At 31.5% G+C, this 22911-nt stretch overlaps 1 protein-coding gene across 1 annotated transcript; it reads right to left on the reverse strand.

Annotated features, from left to right (window-relative positions):
* Window positions 1–12244: 12244 nt before the first annotated feature.
* On the reverse strand, window positions 12245–19761 carry LOC134712623 (uncharacterized). Its single transcript, XM_063574356.1, has 6 exons — window positions 19751–19761; window positions 19128–19218; window positions 18065–18115; window positions 17081–17416; window positions 14317–14625; window positions 12245–13802 (listed from the first exon to the last, which is right to left on the reverse strand). The coding sequence occupies exons 4-6, from the start codon at window positions 17181–17183 to the stop codon at window positions 13555–13557; spliced, it is 660 nt and encodes a 219-aa protein (XP_063430426.1). The 5' UTR covers window positions 17184–17416; window positions 18065–18115; window positions 19128–19218; window positions 19751–19761; the 3' UTR covers window positions 12245–13554.
* Between the last annotated feature and the right edge of the window lie 3150 nt (window positions 19762–22911).

The following is a 22911-nucleotide window of genomic DNA, read 5'->3' on the forward strand; positions in this document are numbered from 1 at the left end:
AAAAATTATATACGTCACATAAATTTGTCGTTCAATGTGCATACAAACAATTTCAAAATTTATATAGGCAATGTACGCATACAGGGTTAAAAAATCAAAAGTATGTAAGAATAAATTACAGAAATAGACCGAGATTCAAATTAGTCCGAAAGTTATACATAGAATTTATGAGAATCCAAAACTTTTAAAAGGAACAATTTAACAGGACAAAAAAACATCTACTATCTATGAACACGTGGATTGATTTGAGTGTCTGACGTCAGAAAAATTATATACGTCACATCAATTTGTCGTTCAATGTGCATACAAACAATTTTAAAATTTGCATAGGCAATGTACGCATACAGGGTTAAAAAATCAAAAGTATGTAAGAATAAATTACAGAAATAGATCGAGATTCAAACTAGTCCAAAAGTTAAACATAGAATTTATGAGAATCCAAAAATTATTAATTCCACTACGCCATTGATTGATTTTGACGTTTGTGGTTCAACGTATATAGTAATTCATTTAAATTATAATATAATACTCAACAGACTATGTGAATTATAGCAATGCCATTATACTTTTCCTCGTTTACAAGTTATATTTTTTTATTTACAAATTTAAGATTGTTTTTATTTATATTTATAATTTTTATTGCTTTTTGTTATGCCCATTATATTGATGAAACGAAGATCCTCAATAAATTTTGGCATTTCATAGTATTAATAATATTAGTCCACTTTTGTTTTATAAATTATTATAATAGGATTTCATCTGATTTACTACATTATTTTACAACTGCTATTTCGCAAATTCCTATGCTAGAAAATCTGGATGTGATTAGAATTATGCTTTTATTAGGAATTTCGAAAACATACTTATTACTTGCACTATTAACATGATGTGTGAGTTTTTTTTCCCTTTGAAACATTCTTCATTCCCATATCAATTTGAATAGAAATGATTTCGAATATATCTTATTTTGTAAAATGGTATGACTATCTTTAAAGACAGATGTGTTGTATTATGTTTTATTTGTATTTTTAACAGTACAATTATGATATTTTATTTATTGTAATGAATAGTTTTATACGGGTACATGGTTAATTAAACTCACTTACAATACATTCTAATTAAGAATGGGCGAACATTTTTAAGACCATAAACACAATAGTGATTTCTAGATACTAGATATATTGTTATTTTAAGTATCAACACACTGTGATAACTCCCAAAAATATATATGAAATACAAAACCAGTTTTCATGTAAAATGAGTACTCATTCAAAAATCTTTTTACTACACATTTACAATAATGATATGAAACACTACCATGTATGAATTTACAAAATTATTTGTGTATATACAATGAACAAATGTACCAAATAATTTGGTTTGCTATTGTTTCAACCAGATAAGCTTTATTTCTTGGTAGAGGTGTCTTCTTTTAATGATCTAAAACGACTCTCGGGTGTTTAATTTTGTGTCAAGTCAGGAATTCATAGCTTGGCGCTGAGATGATAATGCCGGTCTTTTTGTTTCAATTCAGTTTTTTAGAAGTCTTGTCAACTAGATATATGCCCAGCGCTATTCCAAATCTTTTTTTTTGTTATGTAATTATTCTATTTTTGATGATGAAACATGTGAAATGACATACTACAGTACTCGATACACATTATGAAAAATAAAATAATACTTGATAGATCAATTAAGTCATAAGGATATAATAAGATATAAAAAATAATTTATATAAAAGCTGCTTCTAACAAATGCCATTTCTGATCCATTTTTACTTTTTGTAGAAGGGTTACACAATCTAATTAAAAACCAATCTCTCATTGCTCCCGTTTTCCGATATATCGCGTGGTAGATCCAACGAAACCCGCCCGATGCTACATGTGAGCGAAGTGGAAGTTGTGAATTTATAATGATATTCAAATGAGTTGACGACCTATCAATAAGCCAATAAAAAAAGTTTATGAATTATTTGGACTGACGATTTCTTTTTTATTAAAATGAATAACATCCCTTAACCTCACGATAAACTTTCAAGATCGACGAAGACTCGTTTTCATTGGTCGAAAAAGACACACCTACTAGGTCACTTACATGTAACCTCAAAGCGGGTTTCGTTAGATCTCGCATGCAACACATCAGAAAACGGGAGCGATGAGAGATTTGTCTCCAACTAAATTGGGGGTTAAGTGACAAAGAGTATTTTTCTATATTAATCCAATATTGGAAATATTCTACCCCACCATATTTTGTGGGGGATATGTTCTCACGTCTACATTTGTATATATAATATTCGAGTAACAACAAAATATTCTTAACTGTTTTACTGTTTTCCTCAGACACACCTAAATTGACATTTTTGCACTGAAAGGCAGGAAAATGATATATTTTTTTATACAATCTATAATAGATAGCTAGAATTTTGTGATAGATTACATTCCCCAAAAATTTGAAAAATATTTTCTTTAATCCTGAACAAAACGTACAAAGTTCAGTTTCTTTAAATTTTCATATCAATAAAAATGAATAACATGGTAAAATCCTATGAACAATCTTAAATTGAAAGTATTGCTAAAAATATTTTCTGATTATAATGAAGGGCATGGAATAAATAGCATTCCAATCCTCAATTTGCATATTTAAATCTCTTTCCCATTTTTCTTTGGAAGATAAAGATATCATTTTATGATCCTCCAACAATAATGTATAGACAAATTTATAAGATTTTTGTTCCTTTTTAACTTTATCTATTAACTTATTTTCAATTATTTCCAGTTTTAACTACTTTCTATTATACTTTTCGACCTCTTTTGAATCGCAATCAAAATATCATAACATTCTACAAAATTTGAATTGATATCATACTTTGTTTTAAAATTCATCATATGAAAATAATGTATTATTATCTGACATCAGATCATTAATGAAGAATATACTATTTTCAATATGTTTGAACCACAAAATCATCTTGCCATCCATTTCGACGTTCGGATTCAGCCATATCGACTGATTCAGCCAACCATCATTCCGCATGTATGACGGATTCATCTTAGGTATGCAGCAAAACCCCTGCACTGTCATTCATTGCATTTCGAATCACTACTGAAAATTGTAGTCAAGCAAGTATCCATAGTTTAATTTGACGGTATATAACAGATCAGGCTTGAGGAAATTCGACGGAAAATATTTTCAAAATAAGATAAGGATATTCCAAAAAGTCTACACTATATTTGATATTGTATTTGGAAATAGATTGCTAATTTCTGTTGTTTTAGTTTTTCTCTCTGATAAAGCACCGATAACAACTCAACTACAGACAGAATATTTTGTAATAAAAGTGAGAGGTTTATCCAGCTGTAAAACTAGGTTCCATCGACCATTTTCTACATAAGAAAATGCCTGTACCAAATCAGGAATATGACAGCCGTTATCCATTCGATTGATGTAAATGAGCTTTTGATTTTGCCATTTGATTAGGAACTTTACTTTTTGAATTTTCCTTGTTCAGTATTTTATTTCATTTCACTTATCTTAGATCACCTCTGGTTTTTGGTAGGGTTCGTGTTGTTTTGTTCTTTAGTTTCCTATGTTGTGTCATGTGTGCTATTGTTTTTCTGTTTTTCTTTTTCATTTTTAGCCATGGCGTTGTCAGTATGTTTTAGATTTACGAGTTGACTGTCCCTTTGATATCTTTCGTCCCCCTTTTTTTTTAACTTGTTACAGGTCATAAAGGTCAATTTCAATTGTATACTAGTTTCAACCTTCAGACAGTTTAATCATTATGTTCTAAAATATGTCAAAGTGTAAATTACAACATACTTTTGTTGGAGAAACTGAGTGGTTATAAAACACATAAAACATATAGACACTTACGCTGCACATGAGTGGATTGATTGAAAAATATGTTGATAAGTTTAATTAAAGACGTAAAAAAACTATTGATTTTGTGACGTCAAAATTACAGTTGAGGTCTTCAAACATTTTCACAGACATCATTGATTGCCTAAATGACTTTATATTTAAATACAACACAAATGTAAAAGTTAAAGCATTTAGTTTCAAGACGTCATAGAAATCCCCAACTATTTTCAAACAAAAGAACACATTACCATATCAATTCTTATTCAATACACAAATACAATCAAATACCGTGACATATTTAAACACTTATAACATACTATATTAAATATATATATATATAAGACTTAAAAGAATTTAAAATTCTATCTGCAAATGACTCAATATCTTTTAATTGAATCTTAAGAAACAGACATACTCTATTGCACAGAAAAATGGCTCTCACATGTTATATCAGCATATCATATAAAAAGAAGATGTGGTATGATTATCAAATACCAAATGCCACAGAAATAAACATCAGCGTACGGACATCAACAATTAGCAAAGCCCTTATCTTTTAGTCAGTTATATAGGTCTACAAAATGACAACTGAAAACTATTTTTATGAACAATACACTTTATAATTTTTGTGAGTTCCAAAGGACTTTGTAAATTTACATTTATCCAAACTAACTTTAACATTGGAATGCCAGTGATGTGAAAGTACGTATACTAGTCCAAATAACCAAAAATGGAACCAAATTGATCTTAAAAACTGCCTAATTTATGAATGGACAGTTTCGGAACGTTCTTAATGATGTACACAAAGAAATGATACCCTCGACTAAAATAAAAATGAATAATACATTGTAAATCATAGCCTCTGTAGAAAGAAAATTGAAATTGTGTCAACATTAGACAAATGATAAAAAACTGATATACTAATATAAATGTAGATATAAACCTACCTTATATAAAATAGTTATCAAAGGTACCAGGATTATATTTCAATATAAAATATAGGAAGCAATCTTATTCAAGGAAGTATATTGATATCATGATCACTGTGTGCTATTGGTTTTTAATTGTCTATGAATAGTTTTTGCAATATCATTCATTACTTATATAATCTATTTTGGATACGAACGTCACTGACGAATGTTTTCAAGACAAAACGCGCGTCTAGCATAAATACAAAATTTGATAAGTTAATATATCATGTATTACATTAAATTTTGTAACACATTGTTGTTCTTACCAAAACAATTTTAAATGACTATTTGTTACCAGTACTATTAATGCGTGTTTGTGGGCGTGTTTTTGATGATGTATTGAATTTTTAACTCCGAGGAAAATTCAATCGGAAACTTCAATCACATGGCAAATTCTGTCATATTCCTGACTTGGTACAGACATTTTCGAATGGCGGATTGAACCTGGTTTTATAGCGCTTAAAACCTCTCACTTTTAACAGTCTTATCAAATTCCGTAATATCCTCATGCCAACCGAAGATTAACATTAAATGCGTTGAAATATTTGATCTTGCATATGTGGATCGCAACTGAATCGAATATTAAGCAAACGATCGATAAGAAAAATAAGCAATTACTCATGAAAGCAAACTTGCTAATTGGAAAATAAATTCTAACCTGTTAAGTTTGACTAAGTACGGTGTTTGAACAGTAGAACATTTGACATATACACTTGTTTCTTAATTGTTTGGCAATGTAGCGATCTTGCTTCCAACATTTGCAACACTATTTCATTTCTCCGATTAACAGACTACAAAATGAATTTACTTTCTTTAGCAAAGCTAGCTTTATGTAATAGGGAATCAGTTTGATCCTGCTTTTCTAAATGATGTGGCATTTCATCATGGATCGCTTGTTCAAATTAACTATCATTATCTAGATGCACTATGCTTTTCAATTATAATGTATTATAGGACATAAAGGCTTTAAAATATGTAAACATAGGGAGGCGTCCGCGCACGTACATCTATTTACACCCCACCACAGTTTTGCCTGTATTGAACCAGCCTATTTTTGTTCTTAATTAAGGTTTGTACGACTTACTTTTTGCAGGGGACGAGTTTTTTTGTGTTCTTTGTGTCTTTGAACTGTCAAGATTTTTATTGGTGATTCATATAATCCTGTTTACGTTGTATTTTTGATTTATAAACCTGGTTTGTATTACAAAATTTGGTTGGTAAAGTAGAGTGATCACACTGTTTTCGAATTATCCAAAATATGAAAATTGAGACAAAAAGGCAACGCTGTGATTTGGTTTTTTAAATACTTTTAAATTGTCGCTCCTTTCTTTTCACATTTTATAAGCGAGGTACCTTTGATAACTTTTATCATTACTGGATCGATGCTACTGTTGGTGGACGTTTCGTTCAGGATGGTCTAGTAGTCAGCACGTCGGTGTTGACATGCATTGTATTGTCTTTTTTTTTAATTTACTGTTTGCAAAAGTTTGAATTATTCGAAATACTAAGGATTGTCTTATCCCAAGCATGAATTACCTTAGCCGTATTTGGCACAACTTTTTGGAGTTTTTGGTCATCAATGATCTTCAATTGTATAAAAAGTAAAATCACAAAAATACTGAACTCAGAGGAAAATCAATTCGGAAAGTCCATAATCACATGGCAAAATCAAATAACAAAACGCATCACAAACGAATGAACAAGAACTGTCATATTCCTGACTTGGTACAGACATTTTCAAATGTAGAAAATGGTGGATTAAACCTGAATTGTTTGGCGTTTTAACTATTTTGATATGAGCGTCACTGATGAGTCTAATGTAGACGAAATGCTCGTGTAAGGTTATAAATTATAAGCCTGGTACCTTTGATAACTATATTACTAGCAATTACGAATGCCTTAGAGATTCTAAAATACCCTTATCATCAATTTCACTGTTTTGGTCATTTTGACTGATTTGTACGTAAACGTGTCCATGTAAATCGTTGACAGTCAATGCTAGGCGCAATTATCAGATAACTTAATATATTTCTAAATCATTCTACATAACAGCACGGAAATGTTATTAATGACGTAAAACAAACGATGACTGTTGTTTTTTTAAAAATATATTTCCATGTCTCCCTGTAGAAATATTTTGTTCAAAAGAGGGACGAAAGATACCAAAGGGACAGTCAAACTCGTAAATCTAAAACCAACTGACAACGCCATGGCTAAAAATTAAAAAGACAAACAGAAAAACAATAGTACACATGACACAACATATAAAACTAAAGAATAAACAACACGAACCCCAACAAAAACTAGGGGTGATCTCTGTTCAACTTGGTCGCACAAAACATATATAGGAATCTGATGAACAGTAGTTGTCGTCTGTTTAAGCAGTTCATACGTGTTTCTCGTTTCTCGTTTTTATATGGATTAGACCGTGGGTTTGCTTGTTTCAATGGTTTTACATCAGTAATAGTTTGGACCCTTTATAGCTTGCTGTTCGGTGTGAACCAAGGCTCCGTGTTGAAGGCTGTAACTTGACCTAACTAACACTTTCTTTCATTAATTGTAACTTGGATGGAGAGTTGTCTCATTGGCACTCATACCAAATCGTTAAATATCTATTTGGCAGGGATGTCAAAAGATGTCAAAAGATCTTTAAAGTCTAGTTAAAATTTTGTTAATTGGATTTTGTTATTATCTTTTATAAACTTAATCATAATATGATGGCATCACTTTAAATCTTAACGAAAGACAAACGTATTGTTGCAGAACTCAATCATGTATCATTGCAGACCATAATTTAGTGATGTATATCGCTAGTCCTTTTTGTCAATAGAACAATGAATAACAGACCACTGTTAAATTAAGATCACCTTACTTAATAGCATTTATTTTTGTGTATTCAGAAACCGAATCAGTAATCAAGGATATTAATTAAGCCATCACTATGTTAATATAGTCCAACCTGATAGAGAATATTTATCATCTGTTCTTGTGGAGTTCTTGTGGAGTTATATTTGGACCAATGTCATTATTTGTCAACAAAATATTGAACTTCAAATACTGATACGAAATGATATTTAATTAGTGTACAGCTTGTGAATAATAGATTAATGAGAGTGTCTCTAATAGTTTGTGGAAGGTTCGCCTCAGGGCATTTTGATTTTGTTCTTATTCAGAAATATAATATGACCCACAACTTCAGGTTAAAATATGTTTTGAATTGTGTTACAATAGGTCTAGAACATGAACAAGTCCTCTCGGAAGGAACATGCTGGTACTGCTATAAAACACGTTTTTCTATTTAAAATAAACCTTAGACTAAGATTTAAGTACAGCTCTTTGTAAGAACCAGGCAGGGTGCCATATACATGTGATTGGTGAGGGTTTCAGATTTTATCTATAAATGGCCTAGAAGAAGCAGTAACTGAATACTGCTCAAAAATTAAATATGAGTGGGAAAAAATGAGTGGTTGCCATGGTAACGGACACTCTATTTTTTGGTTGTGAGGCATAGTAAAATCTTTCAAAAATCAGCTAAATCACTACAATTCAGAGCCTGGTTAGGAATAGTCTCAAGCATTTTTCATTAACTTTCTTTGAACATTGATACAACTTGGTTTAAGCATCATTTTAATTAAGATTGCATGTAAATTAAATTTGTAATTTTTTTGAAAATGTTTGCCCAAAAAATGCATATTTTCAACTTTTCTGAATTTGGGATTTTTGCAAAATTATCAAATTTCCTATTGTGTTTTTCAGAAAAGAGCAACTATGTATAGCATAGTTAGCACTATAGTTATGAAGTTTGGATACTACTGTACCAAATTAAATAAAAAAAAGCTTGGGACTTTCTTTAGTTTTATCACCATAGCAACCGAATTTTTCCCTGGAAACGGAGTTATTATTTGCAGAATATTGCAGTTTTAGAGCTTAAATGTACTAAATTGTTTCATAACTGATAAAAAAATTTACATTTAAGCATTAGCTTACTTTAAATTACCATCGTTAATAGTTGCTGACTTCAAAAGTTACCATGGAAATACATATTACCCATAGCAACATCTATTTTAAAATGTATCAATAGAAATTTATGTAAAATACATATATTATATATAGACGGTGTTTATATACAAGTTAGAGTATGACTGCATGCTTTGCTTCACTCACAGTCTTGTCTGTCCTTTCAGAAGGTTCAAGAATGTAATATATAATGAAACATTGGAATTAGAACCGAAGGTTAGGAAAAAGGGGGGTAGGTTTATTTAAAAAAAATCCTACATGTAGATTCTTGAAAAAAAAAGATAACTTTTGGTCGGAGAGCCTGATTATAAATAGAATAATGATTATATTATGAATAGAATCAACTTTATTTTCAGAAATTTCATTTCATATATGAATAACATCTATATAGCTTGGTTTTAGCTCCAGAGCTTAGTTAATATTGCAGTTCAACCCCGACTTTTAGATTTGTTAAAAAATACTAAAAAACATTTATTTTTTTCGGAATCATGAAGTATTGTGAAATTGTCAAATTTTCTCGTGTGTTCTTCCAAAAATTGAAAATATGTTAAGCATAACTAGCATTGTAGTAACAAAGTTTGAATACTACCTGACCCCAAAAAAACATTGCGTGGGGCTCTCTTAAATTTTATCACCATGTAACGTATTTTCTCCTTGAAAACAGAGTTATTATTTGTTGAATTCTGCAGTATATAGGGAATTCAATGTTCTCAATTGTTTCCAAACCTGTATGAAAAGACATGCATCGAAGCATATATAAGCTCTAAACTACAATCGTTAAGTATTATTACAACAGTTGCCATGGTAACAAGTATCACCCATAATAGTCAATCAAATGATAATCATATAGTTTATTTAAAAAAATACATATAATTCTGTTAATAATGTTCATTTTTCTAAGGGGAATATAACTGCATGCTTTGCTTTGTTTCACTCTCAGTACTGTCATGACTGTCTTTGCTCATTGAAAAGACTCAACAAATTGAAATATATACACTGTTGCATTTTGAGTCGTTTTTGTTTGAATCTTTCATAGATCAGGATCATGCACAGCTAAGGTGTACATAATAATCATTAACTACCTCAGATATATTGCAAAGTTCAAATGTACTTTTAACTGATTCTAGGAGTGTAATTCCATAAAATACAAATATACAGCTGCCCCATGAGCGCATGTTACGCCAGTCGCTTTTTCTAACAATAATAAAAGTTTAATAACTTCTCAGTGTCATCTATACTAGTACTAAACGAGAAGACCTCATTTCGTATGTTGCTTCTCATTCTTCCACAATAAATTAATCATCATGCCTATAGATCTGTGTCCTATAGGTAACATGCATAGTCGCATTTGTCATCCATTTTTATGATCATTCAGTTTGGGTAATTTTGGATAAAAACGAAAAAGAAAGCGTCCGAGTATTTTCCCGTCGTTGGACAAAACTTTAAGCCAGATTAAAGGTGAAAGAAGTCCATTTACAAGGCTGCAAAACAGATATCATAAGGTACAAAATGGTTTGTATCAAATCTGAACATCTGAACTTTTTTCCCCCATGGTAACCAATAGCAGACCAAGTGTTAATTAGCTATCTAATAATATATATATAACTGTTGAGTATATAATTCAAACTCCATTATTTATATGTATCAAATACCTAGAAAACCATGTATTTGATGCTGATTCTGAATTAATTCAGCAATTTCAGACCAGTCGCTAGGGCTTTTTTTTGGTTGCTATGGTCTTTCAGCCACTTAAATTAAAGCTTATATAAATTTTTTTATCATTTTCAAACAAATCATAAGTTATATTGTTTGTTAAATTACAATAATATAAAAAAAAATAGCAAAAATTTTGATAATGAACAAGTATTTTGTTTTGTCATTTTTATGAATTTTACCAATTTTTGTTGACATGGTAACAAAAATTTTCAAAAAATCCCAGATGTTTTTTTCCTGTTTTTTATTATTCAATGTATGAACTTTAAGATGCAATCATAGTTTAGAATGAACTTGTCTGCTCAATGTCAATTTTTCTTGATTTAAAATATGATATTTGAGCTATTTTCAGAAAATGTAAAAATACAGATTTTTGCACCTTTTTAAATACCGTTTTAGCCTTATATAAAAAAAAAAATCACAACCTCAACATCAAAATATATACTGTAAATAATGCCTAATTATATGTTGAAATTATTTTTTTTCTTGAAATTGTCTTTATCATAAAATTGCTGCTACCAAAAAGTCGATAGTTTCCAATTTTCATGCCTGATTTCATCATAAATTCCTCAAAAAAATGACTGCATGTTTCCATAGCAACCGTTCAATAAAATTGAATAAAAAAGCTTGCAAACTTTGTTTCAATCTAAGCTGCCTATTATATAAAAGAATAAAGCAGTTCTGAGACATACATGAATCACCCCCTGCCTGGCTCTTACAAATATCTGTACTTAACACATAACAGTAATAGGATAAACGTCTTTGTGTTTTGAATATACATATTTTTTCATTAGTATAACGAAGGATTTTTGCAAAGGGAACTAAGGTGAGAGGAAATGGAAAGGTAGAAAATATCATGATTTATAGGAACAAACGAGTTTCGAGTACTAAAATTGTACTCGATTACCTGGCCATCTGAACGAGTACTGGAGTACTCATTGTCATTCTTAATTTTAAGGCTTTAAAGCATTGTTTTGTTAAAATATGTCTCTTTGTGATGAAAATGTACAAATAACACAAATCAGATCAAAATAACAGTGATAAACAAATTTTGCGCCTGTCCCAAGTCAGGAGCCTCTGGCCTTTGTTAGTCTTGTATGATTTTAAATTTTAGTTTCTTGTGTATAATTCGGAGTTTAGTATGACGTCCATTATCACTGTACTATTATGCATATTTTAGGGGCCAGCTGAAGGACAGCTACGGGTGCGGGCATTCTCGCTACATTGAAGACCCATTGGTTGCCTTCGGCTGTTGTTTGCTCTATGGTCGGGTGGTTGTCGCTTTGACATATTCACCATTTCCTTTCTGAATTTTAAATTTATAAAAAAGAAAATATACATGAGATATATGAGGTATGTTTCAAAATCCAAAACTTACATAATCAATATTGCAGGGATTGTTCCCAAACAATACACAAACTAAATGACTGGACTTATTCAAATATAAAGAAAAAAAGGGAAGTTAATATCCCATACATCATTCAGTCAACAGAGTGAGTTGTTCTTACATAGGTTTGTTGGAAAGGGATGTAAAATCCTAAATAAAATGAATGCCATAATCCAAATAAAATATATACAACTTAACTTCCATCATTCAGATAAACCCTTATGTATGTGCTATCTGCCTTACCTTTAGGAAAGGGTTCTAGCAGACATAAATGCCTAGCATCAGAACAAAAGAGTAAGACAAAGTGCATTGTTTTATGTTATTATAATAAATGATTTGAATAATGAGATTTCAATATGAAACTTCAGTTTGTCATATAAAACATCATGCAATAATGAATATTTATGGACCGGCATCCAATTTGAAAGTAAATGGTAGTTTATTTCTTGTGTAATACATCTTTACAACTACAAAGTTATATAAAGCATCAAATTATCATCTTATATACGAATATGTCATCAAGGGGCAAACACATTAAACCAATTATATCATTCAAAGTATTACTATACATAAACTATTCATAAAACAAAACAGGAAAGTTTCATTCCCATTACTACTAAACAGACACCATTCATATAACAAAAACAGAATTACTATACATTCAGCAGTCATTCATCAAAACAAATAGTATCTTTATCAATACTACTATACACACATCATTCATATAACAAAAACATAATTACTATACATTCAGCAGTCACTCATCAAAACAAATCGTATCTTTCACAGTATTACTATACAGATACCATTTATGTAATTAATCAAATACATTAATAAGTTCATTTATCACATTCTAGAATATATTTACTTTTAAGTATTTTTGTATAATACTTGTAAATTCGGAAATGTAGTGAATATAATCGTCTTCTCTCGGAATTGTACATGTACACATTTTGTGAAATATTCATATTTGTTTGAAAAAAGTGCATTTAAATTTTAAGGTGCAACATGCATAGAAACCCGATGCCCTAGTACCGTGGACTTAAATACTTTCACTTATCTCGCCGTGTCCAATGCAGGGACTCGAACATAATCATTATGGTAACTTAAGAAAATTGATATTAACGAAGAAATGAACCTATATTATTTGATATATTTGTTTCTAATTGCTTGAGTGATTGTTAGTTGTTTAACGTCCAGTGGCAAATATTTTATGCATATTAAGGATGAGAACAAGTTAACAATAAATACAATAGGTAGGTCTTGTCATAATAGAAGCATTTCGAGATGATGTTCGGGAAAAATTTGGACTGCCACTGGAAAATGAGGTTATATTGGATAGGGTCAGAAATTTTGCCGTGCAATATGCCACCTACAAACCCCTCATAGGGTTGCTGCAAGGGTCTTAATGTGCAAAGGGTGGCACTCATTTAACACGAGATATCGGATTAAACATCCCCATTCTGACCGGACGTGACTGCGAACTTGATATATCCTGCAAACTAAGTGCACACCCCACTTCGGCAAGCGTTTTACTGCCGGTCGGAAGAAGACCCAGTGACCATATTTCGTTTCCCTAGTCACCCTTTTTTTCCTAAAATTTCACTACACAAGCGATGCATTGGTGCATTTTTCGACGGACAAAAGAGGACTTAAGAATCTTTTAGTGTCTCTATTACAAATGTCATCATCAAAATGAAGACACGTGCATTTTCTAGTTGACCAGTATGTTGATGGTGAGCAGGATTGAGACACAAGTTGTCCGTTCGAACATTGGTGAAACTTAGAACAGTCATTTTTGTCTGGAAAGTATGCTTCGCCTTGTGGATCATCCTTGCAATCAGGTACACAATCTATAAAACAGAAAATATGGATGTAATTGACTCTCTGTCTCTCTAACTGTCGAACACTAAAACATGTTTACAAACTAGTACATGTGTATTACTACATCGGAAATAAAGGATTACATTTATATTGTTAAATTCAACTAGACGAACAAAAAATTACTTTTTCCCGAATCATTCATACTTCAAACCAAAATGGTTTTGATTATTTTCTTTAATCTTAGATTGCTCTGAGTAACAAATGAATACATGAATCCACAAATTTTTTTTGACTTGTATTTTCTGACATTTTGTCAGTTAAGCGAAAAAAATGCAAGAATAAGACTGAAAGAGACTGGTTCGTCCCTACTCTTCATTTTATGTCTGAAAAACTACATTATTTTCGCCAAATTTATAGTCCTGAGCGTGATCGATGTCAACAACCAAACTTGAAAACTAATTAGCTAGCATCTACATATATTTGTGCAAGGTAATTGCAGGTCCCAAATAAGAAGATATTGAAAATGATTAATGTAATACATACCACCTTCACATACAGGTATACCGGAAGTTGATGTCAGGTTTGCAGAAAGTTCCATATTCGTCATTAGTGGAACACAGGATATCGTATGATTTTCCGATAACTGCGAAACATGAAGGATCGCGTCAGCTGAGACTGTGGTACCACTGTTCTTATCAGTAAAGCTACATACATCTATATCAGGTATCAAACGTGACGATGCCCCATCGTTTACAAACAATGCTAAAGAACTGGCCATGCACGTTTTTTTCATTTCACAATGGACATAAACTTTGTCATTAAGTCGAGTTACGCTTTGCTCTAGCTGTGGATCTATAATAAAAAAGAAAATATAAAGATAATTCATAATGTATTGCGTTAACAGAATAACAATACTAGTTTTGTTTTATTTCATATTTAAAGCCCCGGCCACAACAGTTCGTACGACTTTTTTTCGTGGAAGATCTATACAATAGTTGTCGTGGCACTGTCGTGCAACATTTCGAATGGTCACATCAACTTCGACATATCCACGATGGGTACAAAACAGAGCAAAAATAATTGTAATTTTACTGTCGTAGGTCAGTCGCAAGTCTGTCGTGCTGCAGTCGTACGACACTCGTGAGTTGTGTGGGGCTATTTTTCACGTTTTCATGATATGGAATGCGGGTGTTACCGACGTGGCACTGTCGTACGACTGTCGTGCCACTGTCTTGAAACAAACTTGGCTCCATCCTCATGAATCCAACGATATTACCGGCATATTTTCGCTTCATCTCTTGCATTAGTGTATACTATTCTGTCCAAATATCAGGCGTCTTTCGATCCATGGCCTTACCAACCAACGAAGGGTGTTTCGTTGGCTCCTATATTGTTCACGGGATCGAATTAACGCTAACAGTCCGATAAGGCGCTAATTTAGCAGGGATAAGCGTAATCGTTCTGGTGGAATAGTTATCCTATTTTAAAAACAGATGGTTTGTTTTTCCAAACATTCATTATCACCAAATTGTATTCTTCTAAAATATGTTGTACGAGGAATGTATCACTATCGTACGACGGACAGTTAATGTTGTGCAAGCATCGTACGAAATTTGGTATTCGTGAGACAATCGTGCGACTGTATCACGAGCGTCTTGCAACAGTCGTAGGAATGTCATACGATAGTCGTGCAACAGTTGTACGATTGTTCTTTATTAAAATGGTTTATGTTGGTTCCCAAGACAATGTGTTTATTGCACGACAGTCGCACGACAGTGGTAAGACACTATCACGAAAGCCACAAGACAGTGACACGATAAAAAAAAATTGTAGAGCAAAAAAAAGATAAATGTCCAATTTTCGTCCTACGACACACGACAGGGCAACGATGCTCAAAATATCGTGAGACTGTTGTACGATGATCACAAACGACCACGATTTGACAAAGTTTCATGTCGTGAGGCTGCATAGATGTTTCGTGGGTTCGTTGTGACCAGGTCTTAAATCGCCTAGATGTTTTAGGTTTTATGACCGGATTAAGCCCGTCTCTATGTGTGGGATCTTCTCGCTGTGTTGAAGACCAATTGGTGATTTTGTGCTGCTATCTTCTCTTTATTCGCAATGTTGTCTCTTTGAAACATTCCCCATTTCCATTCTCATTCGAAGATAACTTCGAAACCCATGAAACTATAACGATTGGTAAATGGAAATCAAATTCAATGATAACCCTTTTTTGAATTGAATCTTCAAGTTCTCTTCTGATATTCAAACAGAAAAAAAAATATCCGTTAGAACAACATTTTATTTACTGGATATGCCAATGGCTTCTTCAACTATTTTTCAGAACACAAATTTCGACAACAATTAACACTCTGTGTTTAGATCTTAGAGAAAGCACATAAGTACAAAAGAATAGTTAGAACTGATAGAAATTGATTCCTAATTCATACTTCCAGCTTTTCCTACGTTACTGTAGGTTTCTTCATATGTGTTACCAAAACATGTAGGTGTTCAAAACAAAAACAAAAATAGCGGTCATTGCATCTTCTTCAGATGGGACATGGATCTAATTTACAGTTAGAAGCAAACAAACTGATTTTTGTTGTTTTCTTTTCTCAATCAATATGATTTATCATGATTCGTGTTATGACTTCATTACCACTGTGAAGATGTTTTTTAAAACGTGTTTTTTTTGTACAGCAATATCCGGTAAATTTCGTGACTAATTAATCGTAAAATTTACAAGACGTTTGAATACCTGTAACTGATATCTAATTAGCGGAATCTTATGATTCACTGTAGCAGAATCTAATAAAAAAAATATGAGGTTATTCCGAAAAATCAATCTAATCAGCCATAACTTTAGTCACTTGTTTGTCAAAAAAAAGAGGGACGAAAGATACCAAAGGGACAGTCAAACTCATAAATCTAAAACAAACTGACAACGCCATGGCTAAAAATGAAAAAGACAAACAGAAAAACACATGACACAACATAGAAAACTAAAGAATAAACAACACGATCCACCAAAAACTAGGGGTGATCTCAGGTGCTCCGGAAGGGTAAGCAGATCCTGCTCCACTTGTAGCACCCGTCGTGTTGCAAATCCGGTAAATAGTCTAATTCGGTAGGTCACATTCATGAAAGGGAAGGGGATTGTCAAGTTTCACAACCTTTTTACTACAACAATGTCATTATCCACCAAAATATTCGCCAAACTTTTAGAATACCTTGTTGTCCCTTAATCGGGAAAAATTTATACCCACGAAATAACCCGCTATATGGTCATTACTAATTTTATGCATACCTCCAAAACTGATTTCAAATTTGAAGGATGTTACATTTCCATCCTCATATTCTATAGTAATTTCGTAAATACCAATACTGTCACATGTTGCATTTTCCTTCATGAAACGCAATGGTTGGTCAGGTCTTGAAATGTTGTAGTTAATTATCCAATCTTCTTTTTTTTGGGAAACCGTATCGGCTGACACATTGATGTAAAAACTTGAAAGTGCACTGAAGTATTGCGATGACACTTGTTTCACCTGTATACCTGACGGGTTGCTAGTAAACTGTTGTGTGTAAGGAATACATATTTGTTCTCCAACCGTTGCAGTAGATATATCATTTTCACATTTATCTAAAAAAGACAATACTTTATTCAATATTCACTTTATTTTTTGCGTGATATACATCAAGCTGTTTGTCATACTTTGAACTATATATGACCTTAAACAACTTATGGTACGGTATAGGGCTTGTTCATTGTTGAATTAAATGTTTGACGGTGACTTATAATTGTTCTGATATTGGTCCATTGACCTATGTATATTTGTATTATTGTCCAGCATGCCACATCTTTGTCATTTTATATTATAACACAACCCAAAACATAAGGGAAACAATATCATTAGTACATTGAACACATTCAATCTTTAATCTGTTAAAGAAAACCTGAAACAAAAGACGCATTTCTTTAGGACGTTTCATTATAATTGTCATATTCTGAGCATGACATGTACTCTTAAAGTTAAGAAATATTTGCCCCTTGAACGAAACAGTAATTAATCAATGCATTACCTGAAATCCTTTTAATTTCATGATTTAAAAAAAAGGTAGATCCATGTTTCATTTCTGTTATAATTTTGTTTTGATAATGTATGAGATTCAACAATTATTTATCTCAATATAAGTTCCCTATTAGATAAAAAAAAACCCAGAAAACAACTAAACTATTTTAAAGGAGCATAACGTTAGTTTTCTGTAAAAAATTATAAACAAAACTTACCCACAATCAGAGATTGAGTAGGTGGATCATCTGGAGTTTCCTTTTTCGAACCTGTGACGTGAACAAATACTAGTATTTAAAAAAAGAGATAACATTTGGGAAATTGCTTAATAGATCAATAATATATGAAGTGAAAATAAGAATGTATTGAGGACACGAACATTCAAGCTAAAGCAGGAGGAGACCAATGTAAAACAGTGGGCATACCCATACAAAACAGTATTTCATGAGAACGATTGAAATAATGCTAGGATAGCGATGAAATATATCATAAAAATACAAGACAGCTAGACCATTTCAAAATGTATGACGTGGTAATAAAATCAGGCGTATACTCAAAAAGACCAATGAAGGTGAAAATAAAAGTGTTGTTAAGCTATGAGAAACAATTTCCTAGGAAATGAGGACCTTCAGTGTTTCAGCCAACATTTTAAGTACAGAAAGCACAAACTCGATCTTAAATCATTTTGAAAATCTGCTGTATTCAATCAAACATTTTAGTCGAATTGATGGTCACACCGTTACACGTTGATCAATCAGGACAAAATCTAAAGTCTGTAATTAATTTATGTAACACAAGAAAAAAAAATCAGATTTATTTCTGTTAGCATAAAAAAATTAATCTTGACTGTTGTTCGACTACACAATACGTGTATTAGGGAATAGTTACATTAACACTATTATTGAATATCTGTTGATAAGAACCTTACTTAACACTTCAGGTTTGAAAAACATTGCACTGTCTAGTTTAGTATGCCAAACTGCTATTTTAATTCTGTATATAATATCAATAATGTGTTTATTAGTACATCTCTTGAATACGAAAATAAGCTATAAAACTTGACTTCTGTCGATTGTTGTGAATTCGGTCATGATATGTCTACTTTATTTAAAAAGGATAGTGTAGGACATAAACTATGACCTTATGATACTGAATGATTTCTAATTATCACTTTATACTAATTTGTCTAATTCATTTTAAAACAAAATTACAAACAGATCATTCGCTTTGTATTGACGATTAGACGACTAATTCTAAATGTGTAAACTTTATACTACATACCATATTCATTTTGGACAATCAATCCTGCTACAACGGATAAGCACGAAAAAACAAAAATAATGATTATCCAATTCCTCCAATTGCATTTTTTCTGAAATAAAGAATACGAGCTGCGAAAATACTATAACAAAGACATTCATGCGAAAAAAAATATGTAAGTATTTTCTTCTATACTGCATTCGATGAATGTGTGAATAAAGTTTTTGATGAGTACGTTTATACTTATGTAAACGACGTTAAATGAATTCACTTATGATTTTTTCTAATGATGACATATCTACTACGGTGTTTATTGAATACAAACATTTATATGGCAAATTACACAAAGATAATATGATACATACTCATATTGGCGAATACGATGAGTTACTTTAAACAGTGATACAATGACATAATCTTTAAAACGGTATATTTGTTTTATAATGCTTCGATCATAATTGTTTTTAACTTTTTCTCGAAAACGCATTATGAAAAAAACCCCTTCACAATGTGCAACAAAACATACATTCGTCTGAACATCATATAAATTGTCATCTTCATTTAGAGTAAACAGTTCGCGATAGCGTTCTATAAAATTTCAAATCTACATCTACATAGGTTTATACCCGTAAAATATAACATACCTTTTGGCTTTTAAAATTCTGAAGAAAAAAAATTATATCATTTTATAATTGCGTTCGTCCCATTAATCTGTTCATTTAAAGTTTATATGTATATATTTATGGAACACGTTTTGCCTATGGTGATATTGATCGTTTCGATTAATGACCGAATCAACATAGACTTGAATATAACCATAAGGAAATCAGTAGTTTATGAGAACATACTTACATTGTTTCAAATTACTACTTGCCGTAATAGAAAGCTGAACAATCAGTTATGTGTGACATCAGTACTATATCATTATGTTTTAACAACTCAAGTCAAATAGAATCACGACAAAATTCCAACGGAGCTTATTCAATAATGTTATCTCATTTTTTAAGTTTTGTCGATACAATCTCTACAAAATATGAACCTCTGTTATACCTCTGTCCTTGGTTAGTGGAGGGTTGGGATCCCGCTTACATACTTAACTACGCCACATTATTTTATGTACGTGCCTGTCCCATGTCAGGAGTCTGTAATTCAGAGGTTGTTGTTCGTTTAAGTGTTACATATTTGTTCTTTTGACATAAAAAAACCCGTTAGTTTTCTCGTTGGAATTGTTTTACATGGTGATTTTAGGCCTTATTTAGATGCATATGCGGTATGGGATTTGCTCATTGTTGAATGCCGTACGGTGAATTATAGTTATTAATTCCTGTATCATTTTGGTATGTTGAGGAGGGTTGTCTCATTGGCAATCATACCACATCTTTTTTTTTATATTCAAAGCTTATATTGTAAATATACACACTGCAGATATTCATAGATAAAACTTCAAATTATTGTACATCCAATCATATCGCTAATAAAAACACTTCCTTAGCCTGTCTAGGATTCACAAAAGGTCAAACTTAAGCTGGCAAAATGTAATAATATATTTTCGTTTAAGTGTCCTGCGGGGATCGTATATTTTTTTCAGTGAATTACTTTCGTCTAGAGTGATCAGATATTTTCTTAAAGGAATGAGAACGCTTGAAAGTCTTAAGAGCATGGAAATTTGCAACTCCTTGGAGGACATTTGTTTATTTGCTATTGTATTAAATGAACAGTTTCAGCTGCTGCACTGCTGCACTTCAGAACAATATTATTTCGAAGATAAAATATTATCCGTGTATTTATATTTTACAGTTTTCTCCATTTTTAACAAACAAGGTCAAAGAAAACTATAAGACTTAATGGACGACTTGCCTATTAACCACATCTTTTCAAATATTATTCGACGATATAATTATACATTTCGTTGAATAACTCTACTGAAGAATTTTAATTTTGTCATACTTTTGTTTTAATGAAACAAAAATATTCATAACCGATATATCGTAATTTTGGGCGAATGTAAACATATAAACATATGGTTTGATAAATGGTAAATAATCACTAAAGAATATAAAATATGAAGTTCAAGACAAATTAAAAAAATAAATACTCACAGAACTGCTCTGAATGGATACAATTTTCGGAGGTGAAGGCAAATACACACGGTCTCCAAAATCCTAAATAATAAAGTATCAAACGAAAAATTAGCAGCTATTATATATTCCCATTAAGGGGGTTCGCGGGCCTAAATCATTTATATAGGATGTATCTATATTTTTCTATAAATGAACTTTATTTTATAGAAAAATCAAATACAAAAGTGGGGTCACCGTTCATTTGAGCTCACAATCTGCCTTCGAAAGAAGCTTACATTTTTGTAAAGGTGTTTTTTTTTCTGTTGAAGTAAAAGAAGAAATAAAGGTAATATCGAAATAAAAAAAGAACCTTATTACAGAAATCGCTCAAATTTTACAATAATTTAGTTTAAGTACAGCTTATATGGAAGTTATATTAAAATATATAGGTAACCGGTGGGTTAAAAAAGGTATTCCAATTTTAAAGCCAAAAAATTGCATTTGTCCACTAAAGGGAGATAATTTGGAACTTTTTTAATGATGTATACAACTTCAAAGTCATCTGGGGGCCAACACGAATTGATTGTTTTGAATGATGTTTGTACCATATGATAAAGTAACACCTACATAAGGTAAGAAATAAAATTTGTTATGAAAAACAAATGTTTAATTTTTTTCTAAAATTTTTATACCCTCGAGCCTCCTTAAGTGACAGCAAACTCGTACGTGCTATATATGGAGATTTATTCATAAACCATTACGTATACCAAGGGAGCATTAAACACTCATGAGTCATAGAAAAACAAACCTGACAATGCAATAGATAAGAACCGAAAAACGCAGAAAAGACGAACAAACCCACGAAGGCTACATAGAGAAAAATAACGAGAAAGATGAACACCAACAACATAGGGCGTTACATTCATGCCTCCGGACGGCTTAACAATGTTTTTTTGCATATGTCGCACATGCTAGAACAAATACTGTGACGTGTTATCCGTTATGTTACGATCGAGAAAGAGGACGAAATTGTAAAAACGACAATTGGGTCATCTGTGCTATAAATATTCCATAACGGTCAACCAAATCGTGATGCGTCTGTTAAACTTTCCTATTCATTGCCCCTTATTAACACTTAAAAGGAGTCCTCGTACGCATTTTATCCCTATATCAATAATACATTATATGAAGCATTTCAAATATATTGAAATTGTGTTTTTTTATAGAACATTGCTTTTAAATGTTCGTAAATAATGGAAATCGAAATAAACATTTCATTCTTTTCCATATTTATTTTCTTTCAAAATATTTATCCTGGTAACTATTATAGTCGTATTCAAAACTACTGGTCTTGTAGTCTGTATTCCTGGTACAGATGTTAAGTATTATCTTGATGATTGTTTTTGTTCTATGAAAAAATGTTTATATTCTTTTCTTTCATTTTTGCTGATGTACTTTATCTTTATGCCTTTTTTTTTTTTTTTTTTTTTACATATGATGAAGCTCTGTTCTTATATATCCCGTCATTGTGATATTGTGCTTTTATGTCTATTTGTTTTGTTCACACGTCGTTTTCCATCTAATGTTATTTTATGCGACTGTCATTCAAGTGAGGGGTTTAGCTAGTTTTAAAACCAGATTTAGTCTACCATTTTCTCCAAGAAACAGTTGTTATCCCTTCGTTTGGTGTGTTTGAGTTTTTTTTGTTGTAACCATTTGTGATTACGGACTTTCCGTTCTGATTT

Source organism: Mytilus trossulus, chromosome 3 (genome assembly GCF_036588685.1).
Source record: "Mytilus trossulus isolate FHL-02 chromosome 3, PNRI_Mtr1.1.1.hap1, whole genome shotgun sequence".
NCBI classification, from domain to species: domain Eukaryota; kingdom Metazoa; phylum Mollusca; class Bivalvia; order Mytilida; family Mytilidae; genus Mytilus; species Mytilus trossulus.

Excerpts from the sequence above, each read along its gene's own strand:
- LOC134712623 (XM_063574356.1), bottom strand. The coding sequence starts at position 17,183 with ATGAAGGAAAATGCAACATGTGACAGTATTGGTATTTACGAAATTACT. Across the intron at positions 14,626-17,080 it reads ATTTGAAATCAGTTTTGGAG|ATCCACAGCTAGAGCAAAGC; the intron begins GTATGCATAAAA and ends TTTTTATTATAG. Across the intron at positions 13,803-14,316 it reads TATACCTGTATGTGAAGGTG|ATTGTGTACCTGATTGCAAG; the intron begins GTATGTATTACA and ends TCTGTTTTATAG.